The sequence below is a fragment of the Podarcis liolepis genome, assembly GCF_965112155.1.
Source record: "Podarcis liolepis genome assembly, chromosome: 4".
In the NCBI taxonomy this organism is placed as follows: domain Eukaryota; kingdom Metazoa; phylum Chordata; class Lepidosauria; order Squamata; family Lacertidae; genus Podarcis; species Podarcis liolepis.
Window position 1 is genome coordinate 61,569,780 of NC_139558.1, and position 21,991 is coordinate 61,591,770.

Consider the following 21,991-nt stretch of genomic DNA (forward strand, 5'->3'; position numbering starts at 1 on the left):
AAGGTATAAAATTACCAAGGTCTGCTCCTACAGAGGGCAATATTTTGTTTTGGCTTTTTTATCATAAAAGCAGCGGCATCAATAGAAACGTTTGCTTATTTTTTGTTTTTGTAAAACTTTTTTGCTACTGGGGTGGTAGTGGTGTTCTGCTGCAAAAATTACACGGTGGCCAAGGAGACTGCTTTGATCCCTCCTCCTCCTGCCCTGCCAAATTTACCAAGAAGACCCTATACTTGCACTAATGACATTCCCTGTCGCAAAATGCGCCCAGAACAATGGGAGTTTTGAACACTGAGTTTTATTTATCATACCTATCTGTACACATCAGGTGAGGAAGGATGGAACACCAGAATAACAATGTCAGCTTTTGACACCACTGAAACTAGTCACTAAAAGCATAATAATAAAAACATTCATGCCTCAGATAAAAACACATCAGTCTTCAATATGTTTACAGTTCCACCTGCCTTTTCTTCAAATATCTAATTTTAGATGAATGGTGTATGATATACCCAGCTCCACACACTTCAAACAAACAAAAGAGCTCTGAAATCAATGGACAAAGTGATGGAGTATTATTCTCTAGGGTAATCGTTACTTTTAAAAGGGTTTATTGCTTTTATGGTTTTTCTGTCCCTTCGCCAAGTAACTGGGTGGATTAGTTTCCTACCCGGTTTGCAATCTGTCACACTGAAACTTGTTATATTTCCCCCTTATTGTTCCAGGTCCTGTGGTATTAATCCACTGTCATTAAGCTTAATGTCATTAAGCTTTAACATTATCAATATCCCCACATTTTTTTATAATTGGAAATGTAACCTATCATTGCAGGGCAGCAGCTGAAGGAGGAGCAAAAGGGTTTTCTTGTGTGTGTGTTTCTTTGTGGCTGATTAGCTGTTCTCCCTGTGCAAAGGTCAGAGGGGGCAGGGTTTCTGTCGAGTCAGGTGATTAGCTGTGGGAGGAGCTTATCAGAGCTTGCAGGGCAGCGGCGTTTGATCCATCTTTTAGATTTAGGGGAGCTAGTCTCAAACGTTTGTTGGGGGAGACCTAGGTTTTTTTGGGGGGGTTATTTGTCCTGTCTTCACTCTTTTTAAGATGGAGGACCACTGTAGCCACACCCAACGACATGTTTTCAAGATGGAGGGTGAGGGAACAGCTGCAGTTGCCTGCGGTTCCTGTGCAATGTTTGCCATCTTGCCAAAGGTTGCAGGCAGATTTACCTGTAGCAATTGTATGTTGATTGCCCTCTTAGAAGACAAAGTCCAGCAACTGGAGGAACGTGTAGCTACGCTCCAAAGAATTAGAGAGCTGGAGCTCTTCTTGGAAGCAACAGAGAACACTGTCTCCACCAAGGAGGAGACAGGGGACACCCATGAGAAGGAGGCTAGTTCACCAACACAGGTGCCAGATATATGGAGAAACGTGACTCAAAGTTGGAGGCCCAGGGTTCACTCTGATTGTTTAGAAATACACAATCACTTTGAAGTCCTCTCCCCTAGCATGGAAGACGAAGAACAGACTCCATTTGAGGATCTCTCCCTCATTACAGTCGATCACGTATATGAAGACGAGCAGCAAAGTCAGTCCTCAGGGAATGTACAGGCAACCTTGGAACAGACAGCTCATGGAAGAACCCCGACCAAACCTAAGAGGAGGCGTGTAGTGGTGATAGGGGATTCCCTACTGAGGGAAACAGAAGCAGTGATCTGTGGGCCTGACAAGATGTCTCGGGAGGTGTGCTGTCTCCCCGGGGCTAAGATCCAAGATGTAACTGAACAACTGCAAGGAATCATAAAACCCACTGACAAATACCCCTTCCTCTTGGTTCACGTGGGAACCAATGACACTGCAAGCAATAGCCTCCAGAAGATCAAAAGAGACTACGAGGCTCTGGGCAGGAAATTGAAGCAATTAAATGCACAAATTGTCATCTCATCTGTCTTCCCAGTTGAACGACGTGGCCCAGGGAGAGAGGGAAAAATAGTGGAAGTGAACAGCTAGCTTCACAAATGGTGTAAACAGGAACGGTTTGGATTCTTAGATCACGGACTGCAGTTTCTTGAAGATGGACTTCTGGCAAGCAATGGGCTGCACCTCACAACGGTTGGGAGGAATGTTTTTGCCAAAAATCTCAGAAACCTCATCAGGAGGGCTTTAAACTGACTAATGTGGGGGAGGGAGACAGTACTCCTGAAGGTAGGAGTCTATCAATTGATGAAGATGATCATCCAAATGTCATAGACCAAATGGAGCAAACAGCACGCAGACCTAGTGGTGGGAGGAAAAAATCCTTAAATAAGAGACACGGGGGAATGATTAATGGACTTCAATGTCTGTACACTAATGCGCAAAGCATGGGAAATAAACAAGATGAGCTTGAGCTCTTAGTACAGCAAACTAAATATGACATAATAGGCATCACTGAAACCTGGTGGGATAAGTCATGTCAGACTAACCTGATCTCGTTTTTTGACAGAATTACAAGCCTGGTAGATGAAGGGAACGCTGTGGATGTAGCCTACCTTGATTTCAGCAAGGCATTCGACAAGGTGCCCCATGTAAAGAAGCTGGTAAAATGCGGTCTTGACTATGCTACCACTCAGTGGATTTGTAACTGGCTGACTGACCGAACCCAAAGGGTGCTCATCAATGGTACCTCTTCATCCTGGAGAAGAGTGACTAGTGGGGTGCCACAGGGTTCTGTCTTGGGCCCGGTCTTATTCAACATCTTTATCAACGACCTGGATGATGGACTCAAGGGCATCCTGATCAAATTTGCAGATGACACCAAACTGGGAGGGGTGGCTAACACCCCAGAGGACAGGATCACACTTCAAAACAACCTTGACAGATAGAGAACTGGGCCAAAACAAACAAGATGAACTTTAACAGGGAGAAATGTAAAGTATTGCACTTGGTCAAAAAAAATGAGAGGCACAAATACAAGATGGGTGACACCTGGCTTGAGAGCAGTACATGTGAAAAGGATCTAGGAGTCTTGGTTGACCACAAACTTGACATGAGCCAACAGTGTGACGCGGCAGCTAAAAAAGCCAATGCAATTCTGGGCTGCATCAATAGGAGTATAGCATCTAGATCAAGGGAAGTAATAGTGCCACTGTTCTGGTCAGACCTCACCTGGAGTACTGTGTCCAGTTCTGGGCACCACAGTTCAAGAAGGACACTGACAAACTGGAACGTGTCCAGAGGAGGGCAACTAAAATGGTCAAAAGCCCGGAAACGATTCCTTATGAGGAACGGCTAAGGGAGCTGGGCATGTTTAGCCTGGAGAAGAGGAGGTTAAGGGGTGATATGATAGCCATGTTCAAATATATAAAAGGATGTCCTATAGAGGAGGGAGAAAGGTTGTTTTCTGCTGCTCCAGAGAAGCAGACACGGAGCAATGGATCCAAACTACATGAAAGAAGATTCCACCTAAACATTAGGAAGAACTTCCTGACAGTAAGAGCTGTTCGACAGTGGAATTTGCTGCCAAGGAGTGTGGTGGAGTCTCCTTCTTTGGAGGTCTTTAAGCAGAGGCTTGACAACCATATGTCAGGAGTGCTCTGATGGTGTTTCCCGCTTGGCAGGGGGTTGGACGCGATGGCCCTTGTGGTCTATTCCAACTCTATGATTCTATGATTTCTGTATAGCACGTAACGGATCACAGCACATAACAGGTAAACCACCGAATGGAACCTCTAATGTCTGTTTCAGGTACATGGATATATTATTTTTCTCCGGATGGTCTGGATGCATACCTGTTTAGGTTCCAAGTATGACAGAGCTGAGCACTCATACTTCCTAAAAAATAAGAAAGAAGTTTGTGGAAGGCAACATCTAATATAGTTTTGCCTGTAACTTTTTTTCGGTTTTTTTAATACAATACTGTATATCTGAAATTTTAGTTATTTCCTGTGGACTCTTACAAAGCATATTGTTTCACAAAGAATGCAGCATTACTCTGGCCCATATAACAGAGTAACAAAGATGCTTTCCTTTTCAGGTCAATTATATTGATCGCATGACATTTCCAAAAGTAACTCCTCAATTATAATAAGTAAGACTCTCTGCCTGATGTCTCAAATTTAGGAAAGGCATGCAGCAAGGCAAGTCTCCTGGATTTATGTCATTGTTAATTCATTTTTTAAAATCTAAAACGACCAGGAATCTATATTGCATTTCACTTTGCATTAACTTTTCCACTGATGTGCTGTTTCATTTTTTTCAAATTGATTTTTCTCTAAAAATAACTGTTGATCTGAAGTTTCTTTCAGTTGAGAACAGAGTGACCACTTTGATTTCTTTTTTATAATCCCCATTCATTTTCAACTTTATTTTTATGTTTTATAATGCCCTTCAGTGAGACTACCTACTGATATGCTTTTTCTACTTCCATTTACTAAATTGTGGAGCATATCTGTATAATACGTACTAAAAGTTTTCACAGGGGGTGGAACAATATGATGCACCAGCTGAAAACATTCCTCTTCTCCCAGGCCTGAGGCTAATTTAACAATCTATGTGTCTGTGTGTGTGTTGGGGGGTGTTATTATTTTGCTTGTTGTTATGTTATGCATTTCTTGTGTTTTTATACTGTAAACTGCCCTGTGATCCTTGGATGATGGGCAGTATATAAATTTCATATATACATACAAGCATACTGGGGCAGACCATGTAGGCCAGTAGCGTACTACTGCGACTACTGTACCTTTCCAGGCTTTCAGACATAGGCTTTTCCTAGTCCTCCTCTCTGAGATCCTTTTGACTAGTGATGCCATAGAAAACCTACTATCTTCTTCATGGAACCTAAGATTTTCATGGGGCCTTTCGGCACTTACTTTTTATAATGGCATTGTTGCTGGGGGCTTTAACTTTTGTGGCACGCTGCCACATGACATAGTCATTTATTCAGCTGCTATTCATCCAACTTACCAATCCTTTCAAATGAATGTGCTTCCAAAAATCCCCTTTTATTTTAGGCACACTGAGGAAAGAGGAAATGGTATCTGTGATGACTCAAAAATTGCTGAATTGGGGGGGGGGGGGACTTGGTGCATTACAGAGCTCAAAAATTGCTGCATGAAACAGCCTTCCAAGCCTTTTCCTCTACAACACTGAAGGTCAAGTATGGCAGTGGGTGAGATATCAGAGAGAGAGAGAAAGAAATGTCACCCATTACCACTATCCATCTTTTACTTGCATTATTAATTTTGTGCTCAATTATTTCATCATTAAATAATTGCCTAACTTGGCCTTGTATGGTGAGGTTCAGTTTACTTTATTTAATTTTCAGCAGGGGATACAAATCTGAGAAGAGCTGGGACCATCAGACTAGCCTGTGAATCTTTGCCAAAGGGATCATATTATTGCTTCTGTACAGAAAGTTTTTCAGCATTAGTAATTGGAAACTACCCTATTAGCATGAGCTACTGCAGCTGTGAAACACTGCCAGAGTCTGGTAACACGATTATGGATGGATGGGCGCTGCCATGAAATAAGCCAGTGCCTCCTTGCTATCACTTACAAAGGTATTATTTTTATGCAGGTTTCACATGTCAAGTCTGGAAAAACTCAAGTTGTCCTGTTAAAGTAAATATAAGAAGTATATTTAATACATTCTTTTACCACTCTAAGATTATTCTTTTACATTTTCTGCTTTTCTTTCAGTTGATCGTTACTAATCCCATGTGACTTTTCTTTTTCTTTTTTAAATGGTTCTAGGTCATATGCATTTTAAAACAAGACAGAGCTCCCCATGGCAAAATCTTTGTAACAGAACACTGTGATTAAAACATACTGCATTGAAGGCAAATAAAATACCTCCTGCATCTTTCCTTCATCACCACCACCACCCACTTTCATACTGGGCCATGGTCACTTTGCACCCCTTGCTTTTTATCATTCTGAAAACCATATAAAATACCATGCAGAGGGAAGGAGACCAAAACTATATTAAAAGTCTAAACACAACATTCAAAATTCATGCTGTGGCCGCTACGTCTGAAGCATCTCAAGACTTTGTGGCCTCAGCATGTCATTATGTGCCTCAGGACCTAGGGGGCTGTCTTTCTCCACATGAACCCATCTGGACCCTGTATTTGTCATCTGAAGCCCTTCTCTGTGCGCTTCCTTCAAGGGAGGAATGGAGGATGGCAACATAGTTGGTGGCTCCCTACTAGCAATAATAGTTGGTGTCCTATTGATGGGAAACAATTAACTTCACATGTTCATGACAGGATTCATTTTCTGTATCGCATTTTTTTGTGATTAATAAATCTAACCCAAATGTCTGATGAGCTGAGCTCCTATTTTTAAAAAATTAAACATGATAGATACTAATTTCTGTGCTTGCATAGGTAATGAATACCATGAATACCATAGGTAATGAATACCATTGAAGCAGTAGTCAAGGGAGATTTTACAGTCACTTTTCTGTCACTGACTGTGCATTATTACCATACTTCAGTTGTTCATTCATTACCTTAATTTTGTAATAAAAGGTTTTATATACCGGATTCGATTAGATCGTTTTGGTTTAGGATACCCCAGATATATCAAAGTATAAGGTAAAACTGAAAATGATGATTTTGTGCCTTTGAAAAGATTTGCTGCATATTTCTCCAGTCTGTTGGCTATGTAGTTTTTTGCGCTTTTTCTCTTAAAGTTACTTAATGTTTCACAGAAGTTGTGAGCTACTCATGCTGTAGCAGTATTATAAATGTATGAATACTTGATAAATATGAATTCTGGTTTAATTTATGAGTGGAAAGGCCAGTGTGGGACCTTGATATAAATGACACATGAATAACCAAGGTCGAAGTATATATATACTTTTCTGAGTAGAGCTTAAAATAATAACTCAATATTAGCCTAGTTAAAGGTCAGAATGAACGTCAAGTGTTGAAAGTAGGAAATAAACAGTAAACTTAAGTGTTAACACAAAACTTGAAGCAATGAATAGGTCAGTGAGCATGTTCAGCATTTCATATGGCGTTCAAGTTTGTGTGCAGTTCTATGAAGTTCCATTAGTCCAGTTAAGAGCCATGTAGTGTGTGTTTAGTAAATATTAAAAAATCACATGTATCTGTATCTCTCTAATGCACTCAGAAACATGTCTATACAGCAATCAGGCCATGAGTATGTCTGACCAATTTGATATTGAACTTTCTACAATCAACGAACCCTTTCCAAATTAACTTTTCTCTGGTAAAAATTCAGTAGTGAAAAACAAACCGTCTTTCAATAAAGTTCATAGTCTTCTCATTGAGGACCTCAGATTAGTCTACAGGGATCTGCAGTTTCCCCAGAACTATTTGAAATCCACCTGTCTAGCTCAGTATTGTCCACTCTGTTGGAAACCAACCATCTAGGATATCAGGCAGAGGTTTTCCCCAGCACTGTCAGCTATACACTTTTTTAAAAAAATAGGATCACCACAGATGGTCATGGGGACTTTTTACACACAAAGCATTTGCTGAACAACTGAGCTGTGGTTTTCCCAGGGTTTTTATTTTGAAAGCCTAACTATATATACCCTTGAATAAATTTTTGAGAGTAACTGAAAGAATTACAAATCTTTTCCAGTTTTGTCATTGCTATCAGAGATTGAGTACTACCTGCTTACTCACCCCAAAATCAAGTGGGTCTATTGACCTGTTCAGGATGATCACATGAAAAACCACCATGAGTCTTCAGAGTGTTCTACCTATATAACTCAACTACATTCTTTTTTCAAGGGTCCACTCCCCCTCCCTCCCTCCCACAGCTTCCCCTCCCCCAAGGAAAAAACAAAACAAAATATTACCATGTGAATATTTGGTGAAACCATCAGTAACAAATGCTACAATGGGTCATGGTGTTTGACTTCGAGTCCAATTACACTGGCATGAAATTGTGTATGTGATTTGCCACTGAAAAGAGACTCATTGGGTCCTCTGCCACCACTGGAAATCTTCCTCTCCCCTAAGGCAAGTATTATTATTTTTTGCCCTTGAGGAAAGCAACTGGCAGAGATAACGGAGAAGAGGAAAGAAGTTCTATTTCACCTTTGGCCCTCTGTGAAAGGGAGCTGGACCCATCCAAAAAACCCTGAAGTCCATCAATTTGAGTAGGGAGTGTTTCACATTTTTAAAGCCCCCCACATTTAATTCATCTGATCTCCTCGTGCATGGTGAATGACCACAAGAACTACTTGCCATTAGCACACTTAAATTCTAGCCCAAGTTAAATCATTAACATTTCAGTGATAGAATTAAGCACATGTATTCCACTTCCTGGCTGAAACATTTTGCCTAGATTTTGCCAAGGAGCCATAAAATACATGGTGAACATACTCATATTTTTATATAGAAATAAGACAGATACTATATGGACATGTATCCACAGCAATGACCAAAGGAGGAATGACTACTGGGAGGAGCACAGAGAGATTGCCATGGTACCCCTGCATCAGCACAACTGGATGCTTTCACCTGCCCCAGCTACAACAATACATGTCTCTCCTGTATTGGTCTGTACAACTGTAGCAGGTGCTGTTAACTCTCCAACAGTTTGACTTCACCCCCGATAGCTCACTCTTCCATTGTCCCCCAAGACAGATGAATGCCAACCATATCTTCTTTAATTCCTTCTGCTCTGTATTATTCTTTGGTATTTTTCTTTTCCTCAACCATTTCATTCTATGTTTCTACCCACCTCTATGTCTGTCTTTGCAAGTGCGATGTGTGGTAATGATTTTGAATAAATCTATATAAAATACAAATGAATTCGAGGATACAAACTCCATAACTCCCTAATGACATAATCCTTTTAGGTTAGACAACAAAGGCACCCTCCGTCTACTCCAGGGTTTCCATCACGACTGAGCTGAATCAGTGATAAATTAAGGCTGCCAAGTTTTCTGGGACATGAAACATTCAAAGAAGCTATGCAAAACTTGACAAGCAAGCATAGAAGCAAGCACTGTGAAAAATCACTCCTATCCCAGCATGTAGATGAGCCTGTAGTTCATAGCACTATGGGAAGGGGGAATAAACACATGGTAATGATATTTCTGTGAGTGAATGTACACAGAGCAAAGGCTGGTTTCTGTCAGAACGTTTTTGTTTATGTAATTCATAATCTTATAAACAAGCGTTGTGATCTAGCCAGGGGCAGCCAGTCTGAAAGGGCTTTCTGGACCTGGAATAGTTTCACCAGCAGCAGCACAAAAAACAGATGGGATGGGATTATCTACATCAACCCCAAAACTAGTCCCTAGGTGTTGCATTTGGCAGCACATCTACTACTCTTAAAATGCCCCCCTTCCCCAAATGTGTCTGTCAATAGATCAACACCACTGTATGTCCTGTTAATCACTACTTTCTGCTAAAAATAATGTAATAATGTAATGTTTTATTTCTGACTATCGGTCGAATAAAGGAAATTGATTGATACTTTCTGCTAAAAATAATGTAATAATCAGCAGCTCCAGAAGACATTTTGTTAAACTCCTAACGTAATTATAGCAAATTCGGGTACCAACATTTTCATCACGTACATGATGAATTTGGACCAGGTTGTACTGTCACTGTAGGACAAAGTTCTGGGAAGAGTCTAATAGTAGGTAGCCCTCCCCACTCTCTTTTATGCAACTGTGGGATTATTAAATAGTTAAATAATAACAGATTTCCCAGCAGAGTCATGGCACTAAAATAGATTTTAGGGCTAAGTCCTTTGTGACTCCAAGCACAAATGAAGTCTTGATTGGGAGGCAGTATCCCTTACTTTTTTACATAGCTCACCTACCTAAAAAAATGCTTTGTCCCATTTGTGTCCTGCGCTCAATTTTTTTCCTGGTGCTGCTACTGTTTTTGGGATTTCTTGGCATCAGTCAAACTGCTAAAACCTGTACAAAACATACATAAGTTGATATGTAGACATAAAACCTGAATAATTAAAATTGTCTTTCCAATGTATACTTTTAAAATTGTATCTCCAATATATGTTGTGTAACACCATAGTCAACACAATTTTCTTTGATGCTGTTTAGTGGTGTCAAATATTCTAACACTGTTAAGCTTCTTGGACCCTAAAAACATGAATTTCCCAGTGGTGTTCATGAATCTTATATACATGACCAGCTGTCTCTATTTACGAGACCATTCCTAGCATGAAGGCAGAGGTCAAAATTAAATTTTCATACAGAGGTACACTATGCCCACATGGTAGTAAATTGACCTAATGTGATCATAAAATGCTTAAAGTGCTCGTATAAATCTTTAGATGCTCAAATTAATTTCAGGCTGCACTGCACACACTTGCATCTACCTATCTGCTGTGTACCTGGGTTTTTTTTTTTAAAAAAATATTTCTTTCCATGACATAATAAATGCCACAAAATAACCCTGAAGCACCTAGCCAGCAGCATAAATCATGATATCTTTGTAAAAGGAAAGTATAATTACAGCAAAATAACAGTTCAAAACTGCTTACAATTTACTTCTTGCCTTTGACAAATAGTAGAGAAAATAATTGCCTAAAGACAAAGTATAACATTGATTTAGATGACTTGTTATACATATATTGTGTAAGCTGTGGAAACAGTGCTATTTTCAAAGGAAGCCATTCACAGTGCTGACACATTAATTTGTTCAAGTTTATAAGAGTGCCCATTTATAATTCTCCACTTTGTTCTTCTTCAGAATCCCTTTGAGATACCTCTGATGTTTCCCCCTCCTAAAGAATGCTACGTCTCATCAAGCCATATTTAAATGCTACTTCCTATTTTTATCACATGTGCATTTTAATATCATGCCTTTTTGATGAAAATATGGGAAAATTTGATTCATCAAACAATAACCTTAATTCCTGTTATCCAGCTACTGCTTCTTATGTGGTTTTTTTAGTTGTGACGGTTCTTTGTTTCTAGATCAAGCTACTTGCCCGCCAAATGCTTTGGACTGCATGAACTCCACACAGCACCATGATGCACTGCAGTCAGCATTTTAGCTATGTAATATCATGGCTGCTGAATGTTTCAGGAATTCGTTTATTATTATTGCTTATTTGCATAGCAGTCAACTGGACAATATCACAGCAACTGGAATAAACTTTAATTTCTATAAAGAAAGAAGCCTTTCCTTCCTCTAGTGGTACAAGTGGGCAGTATAAGACAGTAACAGTGTTCTGACAAAACATAACATCTACTTTCCTGACTGTATATTCTCAGTTCAAAAATTCATCACATAGAAGAAAGGACTTCTTCATATGCATATAATGCATAATTAACTTCTGGAATTCAGTGTCACAAAATATACTGGCACTGATGGCTTTAAAAATGGATTATATGAGCTCATGGATGAGTTCAAACCTATGTGATAGTTAAATGAACATTCATTCATTCATTCATTCATTCATTCAAGGTGGTTTGGCCAAAGGCTTCATGGAAAACATGGATTCTAACAAGGATTATGAAGGAAGGAAAGAGGTGAAAAAGGAGTCTATAGAAGTGAACAGGGAAGCCTGCATGCACAGGATCATCATGTCCACACTGAAGCCAACAAAGAGCTATGGTTTGGGATAATGCAGTAAATTTACTAAAGGTACAGTGGTACCTTGGTTTTCAAGCGTAATCCGTTCCAGAACACTGTTCGAGTTCCAAAACTTTCAAAAATCAAAAACTCAGTATGGAAGCCTCAAAACGGAAAACTCAATACGGAAGCCATGTTTCTGGTTCGACTTCCGAGGCGCGTTTGAAAACCGAAGCAGGTTTACGGCATCCAAAGACCGAAATGTTCAGGAACAGAGATGTTCAAAAACTGAGGTACCACTGTATTTTGGTATTTTCCACTTTCTCCTTTATGGCTAAACCTAATATAAAAATATAATACTATTAAATAGTCATAACCAAAGGATTCATTTTATACACACACACACAGGGAGGAAAATGAGTTGAGGAATCATAAACTCAATTTTAATTAGACAAAAAAATGGTAAGTTGCAAAATACCTCATTATTCCCGTGGGATATTTCACCTGCTGTTGCTACCATTATGAAGGCAGTGGGGCAGGCAGGGAGTGGGGGTAGAATTGGTGATGAAAGGAAGGAGGGAAATCTATGTGAGGTATGAGTTTATTCCAGTGGCGTAGCGTGGGTTGTCAGCACCCGGGGCAAGGCAAGTAATTTGCACCCCCTAACCCGTGTATTTGCGCCCCCGATCCGTGGATTTGCGCCCCCTAACCCGTGGATTTGCGCCCCTAACCCTAACCCCCAGATGTTGCGCACGGTGCAGCCGGCCCCCCCTGCACCCCCTACGCTACGCCACTGGTTTATTCTATATATTTTTGAAAGATTGTCAGTTGTCAATACAGAATATTTTTTGAACTTTTGCTGTGAGTTAAATGTTATTTGCTCAATAAATCAGCATTTCCATGTTGTCTTTCCTTACTAACATTTCACTACATATTTATTTACCTATTCTTTCTAATTCTTTGGACCTGTCTAGGTGTATGCAGATCTTTTGGCGAATGCATGAGATGCCAAGAGGAAGAGTTGGTTGTAAAGCAGCATTTTCTCAAATGTACACACTCTAATACTCTGTTCCAGCCTCTGCTTTTGCTGAGGGAGAAGCGCACCACTGCTGCTCTGCTGCTACCCTCTCTCTCCCTTGCCAGTCATACCTCCCCTTGATGCAACCGAGTGGGGAACTGCATCAGATGGCTAGCCACAGCACTGCGTCACATTCAACCCATTTGTGTTTACTTACTGCATCACGTCCAACCCATTTGTGTTTACAGCCTTGATGCACCAAGAAGGCTCACATCAGCTATCTCAAACTCCTCATGGACATTCATTTTGGAGAATTAACACACTGTAGTTAGTGCATTACAGCCACTGTTTTAATGTGGCATTGTAGAATGTTATACTTAATGAGCACTTCCTGCTGTAATGGCATAATGGTGACTCTCAGCGCTTTGGAATAGTAATCTAATGTCAGCACAGATGACAAGGCACTCATGAGTCTATGCATATGGCATAGACAAATTAGCAGAGCTAGGTCACTAGATCGTCAACATGTACAAGAGTATATGTACTGTGTCACAATGGGAAGAGAAAATGGACATACTAGTTCCTTGTTAGCTTCTGCAAACTACTAAATCCAATGTGTGCAAACACCTTTTAGGCATATAGACCAAGAATTTCAGGATTCATCAACAGGAGCCATTAAGAATTAGGGCAGCTCTGCAATACCACATCCTTTCTTTTGCATAAGCACACCCAGAATGCCATGTCTGGGTGTCAGATGCTAGACTCTAAGGAAATATTTTGAATATTCTTATATTCCTATAGTTTTAAACAGTGCGTTTTTCTGGGGGTATGCAGGGGTATACATACCCCAAAGTATTTTGTGAATCTAAGTTTGGCCTCATTAAGGGGCAGTATTTCAACATGGGTAGGAAAATAAGAGTACACCTAAACATTTTTTAAAGAAAAAAGCACTGGTTTTAAACAAATATGATATGTATGTTTGTGCATGACAAATAGTCATGGCATAGGCTCCTAGCTTGCACTTGATTTTGCAAAATAAAAAAATTCCTTCCAGTAGCACCTTAGAGACCAACTATGCTTGTTATTGGTATGAGCTTTAGTGTGCATGCACACTTCTTCAGATACCTGATTTTGCAGGTCATGGGAGTTAACATGGATTCAGAGTATTGGGGATATTGTTGTAGATACCAGTATAAATACTGGTGAATCTATAATTGACTCAGAAGTGATACAGCAGAAGCACCTCTCAGGGTGTTCAGTAGTCCATTTATACTATTGTAAAGGAACATTTGGCTTCCTTGACTACACTCCTAACAGAATCATGATCTATGAATAATGTTTTCTTTTCAGTAACATGAAAAGAGCAGGTATAGCATAGTAAAAAAGAACAGTGAACAGCAGAACCATGACCAAGCCATTCCCTGTGTCTGCTGAACAGCCTCACTCTTGAAAGAACAATTTTGCAGCCTGCCAGTGAGCTTTTGCCAGAGTATGTCTGACGAACCAAGAAACACATTCTCTGACATGTAAAAAATTATTGATTCTGCCAGTATACTCAATCAATTTCAGCACGCAAGACAGACCACAAGATTCAGTACATACATGGAGGAACCACGAAGACTCTTCCTTTTGGATATAATGCAATTAAAATGATTTTATGCATAGTTAAAATGTTTGCTTATACAGAAAGGTAATAGTGTATAAACTATGTGAAATGCATGCTAAGAAATAATATAAAAGCTTTATTAAAACTGAAACATATTGCTAGACAAGGTGGCATTTCTATTTTTTTGAACAATAGAAAAACTGTGTATATCTAAATGTGACTTAAGTGCTTTGAGAAATTGCTTTTAAAACAAACAGTGTATTGATATATTTTCCTGTCAATTGAAATGGAATCAATTGTAACTTTGCTGATAGGGAGGCATTGTGATACAACCGTTCCTTTTTTAAAAAAAGGTTTTAAAATACAAAAGCCATTCATAAATATAAAACAGTTATGACTATGTTAGTCTCTTGACCTAACACACTGATAGTCATATATTAGATTGTTCCAATGCTTTAATGAACATATAATTTTACATTTGAGTAGGGATGGAACAGAAATTCATTTCAGATTGCATTTTTATGTGGATCTACCTAATCTGCACTTCTTTCTGAATTTTGTGATGCAGTTTTACAATCCAAATATATGTACAAAAATGCAATGTGTACAAGCACCAGCCCAGCTGGAGCATTTGATGCGCATGTAATGAGAGGCCCCTTTTTCATGCCACTTCCCTCTGGCCAGTGTGAGCTGTGTGTTTGCAAGCTGAATTCAGAGGAGAAATGTGGCAGATAAAAATAAGGGTACTGAGTCAAAGTACTGCTCATGACACAATTATTAGCTATAGACAAACTTTCATCACAATAACCAGGTCCACCAGAGCCAAAGGCAGACAATGGGTTCCTCTTCTAATATCCAATACTCCCACAAGATTAAAATCCCAGAATACTGTGCATTAAATAAAAAAGTTGCAAAAAGACTATTCCTGTGTAAAGGTAAAGGGACCCCTGACCATTAGGTCCAGTCGCGGACAACTCATCTTGCTTTATTGGCTGAGGGAGCTGGCGTACAGCTTCCGGGTCATGTGGCCAGCATGACTTAGCCGTTTCTGGTGAACCAGAGCAGCGCAAGGAAACGCTGTTTACCTTCCTGCTGGAGCGGTACTGCTAGGTTGGCAGGAGCAGGGACCAAGCAACAGGAGCTCACCCCATTGCGGGGATTTGAACCGCCAATCTTCTGATCGGCAAGTTCTAGGTTCTGTGGTTTAACCCACAGTGCCACCCGTGTCCTGTGTACATGCTCATAACTCCAGACTTTCCAAGTGTCCCTCTTTTCTAGGGACGTCCCTGATTTAGAAAAGCCGTCCCAGTTTCTGATTTGATCCCAGAATGTCCCACTTTTCCTTAAGATGTCCCTATTTTCATTGGAGAAATGTTGTAGAGTATGGTAGGATGTCCCTATTTTCGTTGGAGAGTATGTTGGAGAAATGTTGGAGAGTATGGAGTTATTCAACCCCCAAGCTATCTGAAGATAATCCTAACATCCCACCAGATGTCAAAGAGAAAAACAACTACCAGACTTTTAGAAGACATCTGAAGGCAGGCCTGTTTAGGGAAGCTTTTAATGTTTGATGAACTATTGTATTTTAATATTTTGTTGGAAGCTGCCCAGTGTGGCTGGGGAAACCCAGCCAGATGGGTGGGATGAAAATAAATTGTTTATTATTATTATTATTATTATTATTATTATTATTATTATTATTAGGGAAGGTTGGCATTTTTGGTTTTTTAACATTCCAAAAAGTTTTATTGGTCAGACATACAATGCAAAAATGTTTTAAACACCTATATGCTGTGTTCATATCTAAAATACCAAGGAGAGAAATAGAGAGATCAAGTATCCGGGCAGGTAATAACAGAAAAGAAGGGTGTGCGAATAGAGGCAGGCCAGAAAAAACAACAACCATGCAGGCCTTTTGAAGAAAGACATGTTTCCTCTGTGGATGGATTTGTAAACTTAGCCACTGTCTAAAGGAGTTGATGCAATTCCTGCTCACTGTGGCCTTGGGCAGATTTTGGGTCAGTGGTAGAAAGAAGGCCAACTGGTGCAAGCTAAAAGAGGGAGCTCTCAAAAGCAGTGCTGGGACTCTTGTGCAAATAGGTAAATTGTACAGCTTAAATCTCATCATCCATTACCTTTTACTAAGCACGGATTGTAAAATTGGGACAGGCTTATCAACTCCTGAGAGGCATCAAGACCTGACTGCAATTGCTAGCTATTCTGCCAGCAGCAACTCATCAAGACTTAGCTGTGTTGCAACAGAAAACTGAAAAGAAGGCACCCACTATGCTAGATTGCCAGGAAATGGGTGCTCAAAATAACAAGGAAGCTCCCATTGCTCAGACTTCTGGAAACCTGGAACAAAGGAGGGAAACACAGGGTTCTTCTTTATGCAGCTAGACGAGGTTTCTGTCAAGGGTCAGAGGATCCAAGCAGCAATGAAGAAATACTATGACAGAACAGAGCAGTAGATCTGTTACAAACCCCAACACGAAAAGGACTCTGAATTGTCAATCACCATAGACATATCAGTTGCTTCATTATCCCAAATCCCTCCTACATCTCCCACAAAAACTTGTCAGCTGCTCTTCACTGTGCAGGGTCCTCAACATTCTTGTGTTTGGATCACATACAGTCCATGGAATTCTCTGGTTGCAGACCCATGGAATGGACCAAGCCTGTGATGTAGGAACAGCTAGGAGGCAGGAAGCTATCAGGTTCTGGGTCTATATTTTCAATATTGTCCATCTGGTCTCTAGGACCATCCCAATTGATGTGGAAATATGTGACTCTGAGGTCGGATGCCAAGATATTCCTCTGTAGCTGGGAGAAGTCTGGCTTGAGGGGTGGGTGTTCTCTTAGCTCAGGATCCATATATTCATTGTTGACACAGTATCCAATGCGGATGAATTCTTGGCCCAGATAGGTACAAGTGATAAGTATTACTGTAGCTCCCACAGCATCACTCTCAGGGATTAGACCAGGGTTGGGGGCATTGACTTCAAATACAAACATATGCCTCCCAGCTGGAACAGGTCCCACCAGCACTGAGTCAAGAACTTGGTCATATTCCTCACTCTCTGCAGAGCCCACATAGATGATCTTCAAATTGTGAGGCAACGCCTCCCCACACTCAAATTGCACCTGGAAGCAGAGAAGGTGGCCGGGTTCTCCAGCAACGAAACTCCCAGGACAGACACCCGCGCCATGACAGATCTCTTCTCTCCCCCCCCCCCGCCTGCCTGCTTCCTTCTCCCTCCATAGGGAAGGATTTTTAAATGTTTAATGTTATGTTTTTATATATTTTGGAAGCTGCCTAGAGTGGCTGTGGGGGAACCCAGTAAGATGTGTGGGGTATAAACAGTAAAATTATCATTATGGAATGTGACGTCCCTGTTTTTATTGGAGAGATGTTGGAGGGTATGTAACTCATAACATTTACTGGCTTACTGTCTGGAGAAGCAGGAGGGTGACGGGTGAGACTACAGCCACGGAACTTTTCTCAATTTGGGCACAACCCGCTATTAGTGTGGAAAGAAAACCCTGCACATTCTAATGACAGTGACATGTGACCAAAAGTGCAAACAATCAGCTATCAACCTACGCTTTAAAATGTTGGATCAAACAGCAACTACACCACTGTAAGTAGTAAATGCAGAAAGGCTCCAATCAGGGCTTTTTTCCAGCAGGAACTCGCCGGGACTCAGTTCTGGCACCTCTCAGATGGGCACCACTGCCATTATAAGAGAACAAGGGAGGGGTTCATGGCGAGTTCCGGCACCTCTTTTTCTAGAAAAATAGCACTGGCCCTAATATACAAAACTGCAGTATATTACAAAGGAACATAGCTCAGTAACAGAACACCAACCACAATCAGAAGGTCCCAGGTTCAGTTCCCAGCATCTCTAGGTAGGTCTGGAAATCACTCCTACCTGAAACCTTGGAGAGTTGCTGCTGGTCAATGTAGACAATACTGAACCAGATCGACCAGTGGCCTGATTTGATATGAGACAACTTCTTCTGTTAGAAAAATGTGCTTGCAAAAATGTGGATAGTAGGAGAAATCCACAGTAAAATGCTGAAAAATTAATTTGAGGACTTTAAAAATCAAAGCAATCTGATGCACGAAAATGGTAAACCTAACTTAATTGGAAAAATGTTCAACTGATATTGACAGATTTGTCTGTCCCTAATGTTGAGGAAGCATTAACTATTAGAAATTGTAACATCTTCATACTATGAGCCATATATAATTTATTTTGAAACAGTAGAGAAGTGTATTCAGGCCCTACATTTAGAAAACAGATCCCAAAGCTTATGTACATTGTCAAATCGGGATAAAGGTTTACATCTAATGCAAAACAATGCTCATTTGTAGTCAAACCCACAATTTAGAGACTTAGGAAAAATAGATCAGATGTATTTAAAATAAACATCAAGTGTTATTTTATTTTAAGAAATTGTATGGCTTTGTAGGCGTCTTGCCCCAAGGTGTTAGTCCAGCATTTTCAAACATTCCTTAGGATATATTTCATCAAATCCTAGAGTCCTGCAAATCCTTTGGAAATCCTTTAGAGGATGTAGTTATTTATTTCTTTGAGAAATATCATAACTTCTGGAATCAAACCCTAAGAGCTTTCTGTTCAGAAAACAGATAATATTTGGAGAAGATATTTTGTAAATCTGCAGGGTCTGGATGCACAAACACATAAGCAATGGTCCAGTCTTTCATATATCTTCAACCCTGCCCAGTCTTAGTGCTGAGGACATACCTAGATGGCGATCCTTTCTTTTATACTCCAGAGCATTTTTCTGTATTGTAGCAAAGGCTAGAGTTGGTCCAGCTGATGTTGACTATTCTAAATCCTTCCTCTTGAGTCCAGCTCCTCAGTGGCTGGGAGAAGAGATATGATAGACCTTCAGTACCAGGGAGATTTTTTAAATCCTCAATTTTCTTTTTTACACTGTAAATTAAATTGAAAGTCTCTTGTCAACACAAAATGGAGCATTTTATGTTCTCATTAAAGAAAGTAAATTAATAAACATAGTCATGCTTCGAGTACACATTAGTTCTAAAGAGTATAACCTAGTCTGTATCCAGCCTGGTTCCTTCTGAACATTTCTGATTTACTGTTCCTTTCTGAATACAGTTATTCATTCACACACACACACACACACACACACACACCCCAAAGTGTGAGATGTAATGTAACATATCATATGCTACAAAAGTCAGAGACTTTGCCAGCATCATGCTTTCCCCAGAACCTTTAAGTGTGTTTTCACCCTGGAGGTTTGAACAAAACTTTGGAGCTTTTGTGCCACATACAAAAGTTGTTGATAAAACACATAGGAATCTTAAACTAATGTAGATTGTAACCAGTACATGTTTTCCATTTGCATTGTTTCACAGGCTTCACATGACATCCAATCACATTTTTTGTAACATTACATTTCATAACCATTCCATTTATTTATTTTTATATGCCAGCCTTTATCCAGGGATCACAGGGCAGTTTACAGTATAAAAACACTAAGATAAATACATTTATTTGGAAAATGAAATAGCATTAATGTAATCCATGTGCAGATTGCTGAACTAAAGGATGGTATAGCAGTGTTAAATTTGAATGTTAAAAACTACAAGTGCTTTTGAAAGTTTTCTCTAATGCAGCACAGATTGCCAATGCATTAAGGGTGATACTAGTGATATCTAAGATATTCAAATTACTCAAAATACAATAAGACAAGTGAAAAAAATTGGATTAATTTGAATTAGTTGGTGCAACTCACCTGATAAATGTGCCCTGATTACCATGGGGACATTTAGTCCCTGTCATTTTCTGTTGTTCTGGCTCGAATCCTTTTCAAGTGCAGTCAGACATGCAGCACAGAATATTTTTTTCCATAAGCCACTGAAGCCAGTAGGAGTGTGAGCAACTTTGATATGAGTGGGGAAAGGGTCAGTGACTGCTAAGCTCGAACAGCCTGATAAGAATATTAAATCTAACATTTATCCCCAATGAGTGTCTGATGAGCCATACCTTGCTCTGCTGACAGAGTTCACTAAAAACACATTATGATAATCACTGCAGTGTTCTAGCAAAAGCTGAGGGACCAGATCACAACAAAAGGGACGACCCCATTATGTTGTTCACCAGGCAAGTACATTATTAGAATGAAAGCTTTTGCCTATTTACAAACAAGTCATTAGAATTGGTAATCACCATTCCAACAAATGTTCGTTGAAGAAAAATTAGTATTTTCCTTTCTCCACATCACTGATTCCCACTAGATTCTTCGCATTACTGTTAAGCAGTAACTGGTTATGAATACAATCTAGTCCTTTGAATACTTGGATTATATTTCCTGATTAAAATTACTCATTGCCTTGTTTCAGTTCAGTATTCATGTCACAGCATTAACATTCTGATATGAAATCATAATGGGGCCTTGGGATTTTTTGGGGGGTTTTTTTGGTTTGTTTCATTTCTATCTGCGGGGAAGGAAATAGGCTAGGTCACATCAGAGCCCATTTAGATTAATTATAATGACTCACTGATATGTGCCATGTTTATACAGTTGAGATTCAACACTCCTGGGACATGTTTAATTTGGTTCTCCCTGCTACGTAGGTAGAGGTGATTAAAAATAACAGCTCCTTTCTAGAGAATGGCAAAGGCTTATTGGCATAAGGAATTCAAGTAAGAAAGAACAGAACTTGACTACACCTTTTGAGACAGATTGAGATCACGACTACCTGGACCAACTTAAATTTTAACAACTAGTTATGTGCTGGGTAAGCACAACCTCCTTGTTTTTCAACAGTGATGTTTACATAAATTAACATATGAGCAATAATGCAGCCTCAGGACTGGAAATATATTTAACAGCCAGCATCTTTTAGAAGAAAATTATTTCAGATTCTAGATTTTAGCAGCAAATCATTAGCCTTTAGTAAGGGAAGCAATTTGGATTTTAGATATCTAGAGCCTAAGCTGTATAGGACAAAATTGACAGTGAAATAAAATATCTAAAATCTACTCAACATCATTTTTTACATACATACAAAGTATTTTAGAAATCTATATATTTTGCTTCTGTTCTTTCTGAAATATATTCTGACAACCCTGGCTTCTGCAAGCCACTTTAGCCCAGTGGAATGATTTCATTCTGCAGTCCACCCAAATGCAGCATGGTGGGATAGGGCAGTTTCAGCTACTCCTAACTCCCCCCCCCCCCGGCTGATTGTGTTCATTCAGTTTCTCCTTGTGCTGAATAGCCTTTTCCATATATACAGTTGGTTCATGCTACCTCAGTTATTGCATCAGTCCAATATCTCTACCACCTAAAGCAGCCAGGATTAAATGCTGAAACACCACAGCCTCCAGAATCATTGTATGGAATGTCTCTCTATTCTTTTATTTGAGTTTGGATCATGCCCAGGTAGGATGGAGCATGCAATGCAAATATCGTCTTGCTGCACCACTACAGAACTCATTACTCATGCATTATGCATTCAGGCATTATGTCAGCTCAGAGAATGGAAATTCAACAGAGAGACCATTTTTCTTTCCGGTGTTTTCTGTTCTTTTTATTCAATACCTTCAATACATTTCTCTTTTTTGGCTCGTTGCCTTTTAGCCAAAAGGCTAAACCTTCTGTCCTTTCTCCTTTCTCCGACTACCTTGCAATGGATGCCTAATGACATATGCTTGCTTTTATAGCTAATAGTTTATGCAGGGAGCAATAGGTTTGACTTCTCGACCCTTTTGCTGAATTCTTAGTATGCCTCAGTCATCACAATTAAATGTCTGAAGGGAGTGCGGAGGATACCCTGTCACACCGGAGACT

At 39.8% G+C, this 21,991-nt stretch overlaps 1 protein-coding gene and 1 pseudogene across 5 annotated transcripts in view; both read right to left on the reverse strand.

Annotated features, from left to right (window-relative positions):
- Positions 1–21,991, reverse strand: part of LOC310704790 (uncharacterized protein) — a 251,058-nt gene that overhangs the window by 122,447 nt on the left and 106,620 nt on the right. For 2 of the 4 annotated variants that reach the window (XR_014524992.1, XM_083498786.1), the window contains one exon: positions 9,790–9,889. Coding sequence is in view for 1 of the 4 variants with exons in the window: in XM_083498786.1 (XP_083354912.1) it covers positions 9,875–9,889 (15 nt within the window). In the remaining 3 variants the exon portion in view is untranslated. Of the gene's footprint in view, positions 1–9,789; positions 9,890–18,371; positions 19,032–21,991 lie in introns of those variants that run through there. The other 2 variants (XR_014524993.1, XR_014524994.1) reach the window with 1 other exon arrangement.
- On the reverse strand, positions 15,870–17,351 carry LOC310705830 (histone chaperone asf1b-B-like; annotated as a pseudogene). Its single transcript has one exon. The product of its transcript is annotated as a histone chaperone asf1b-B-like (transcript).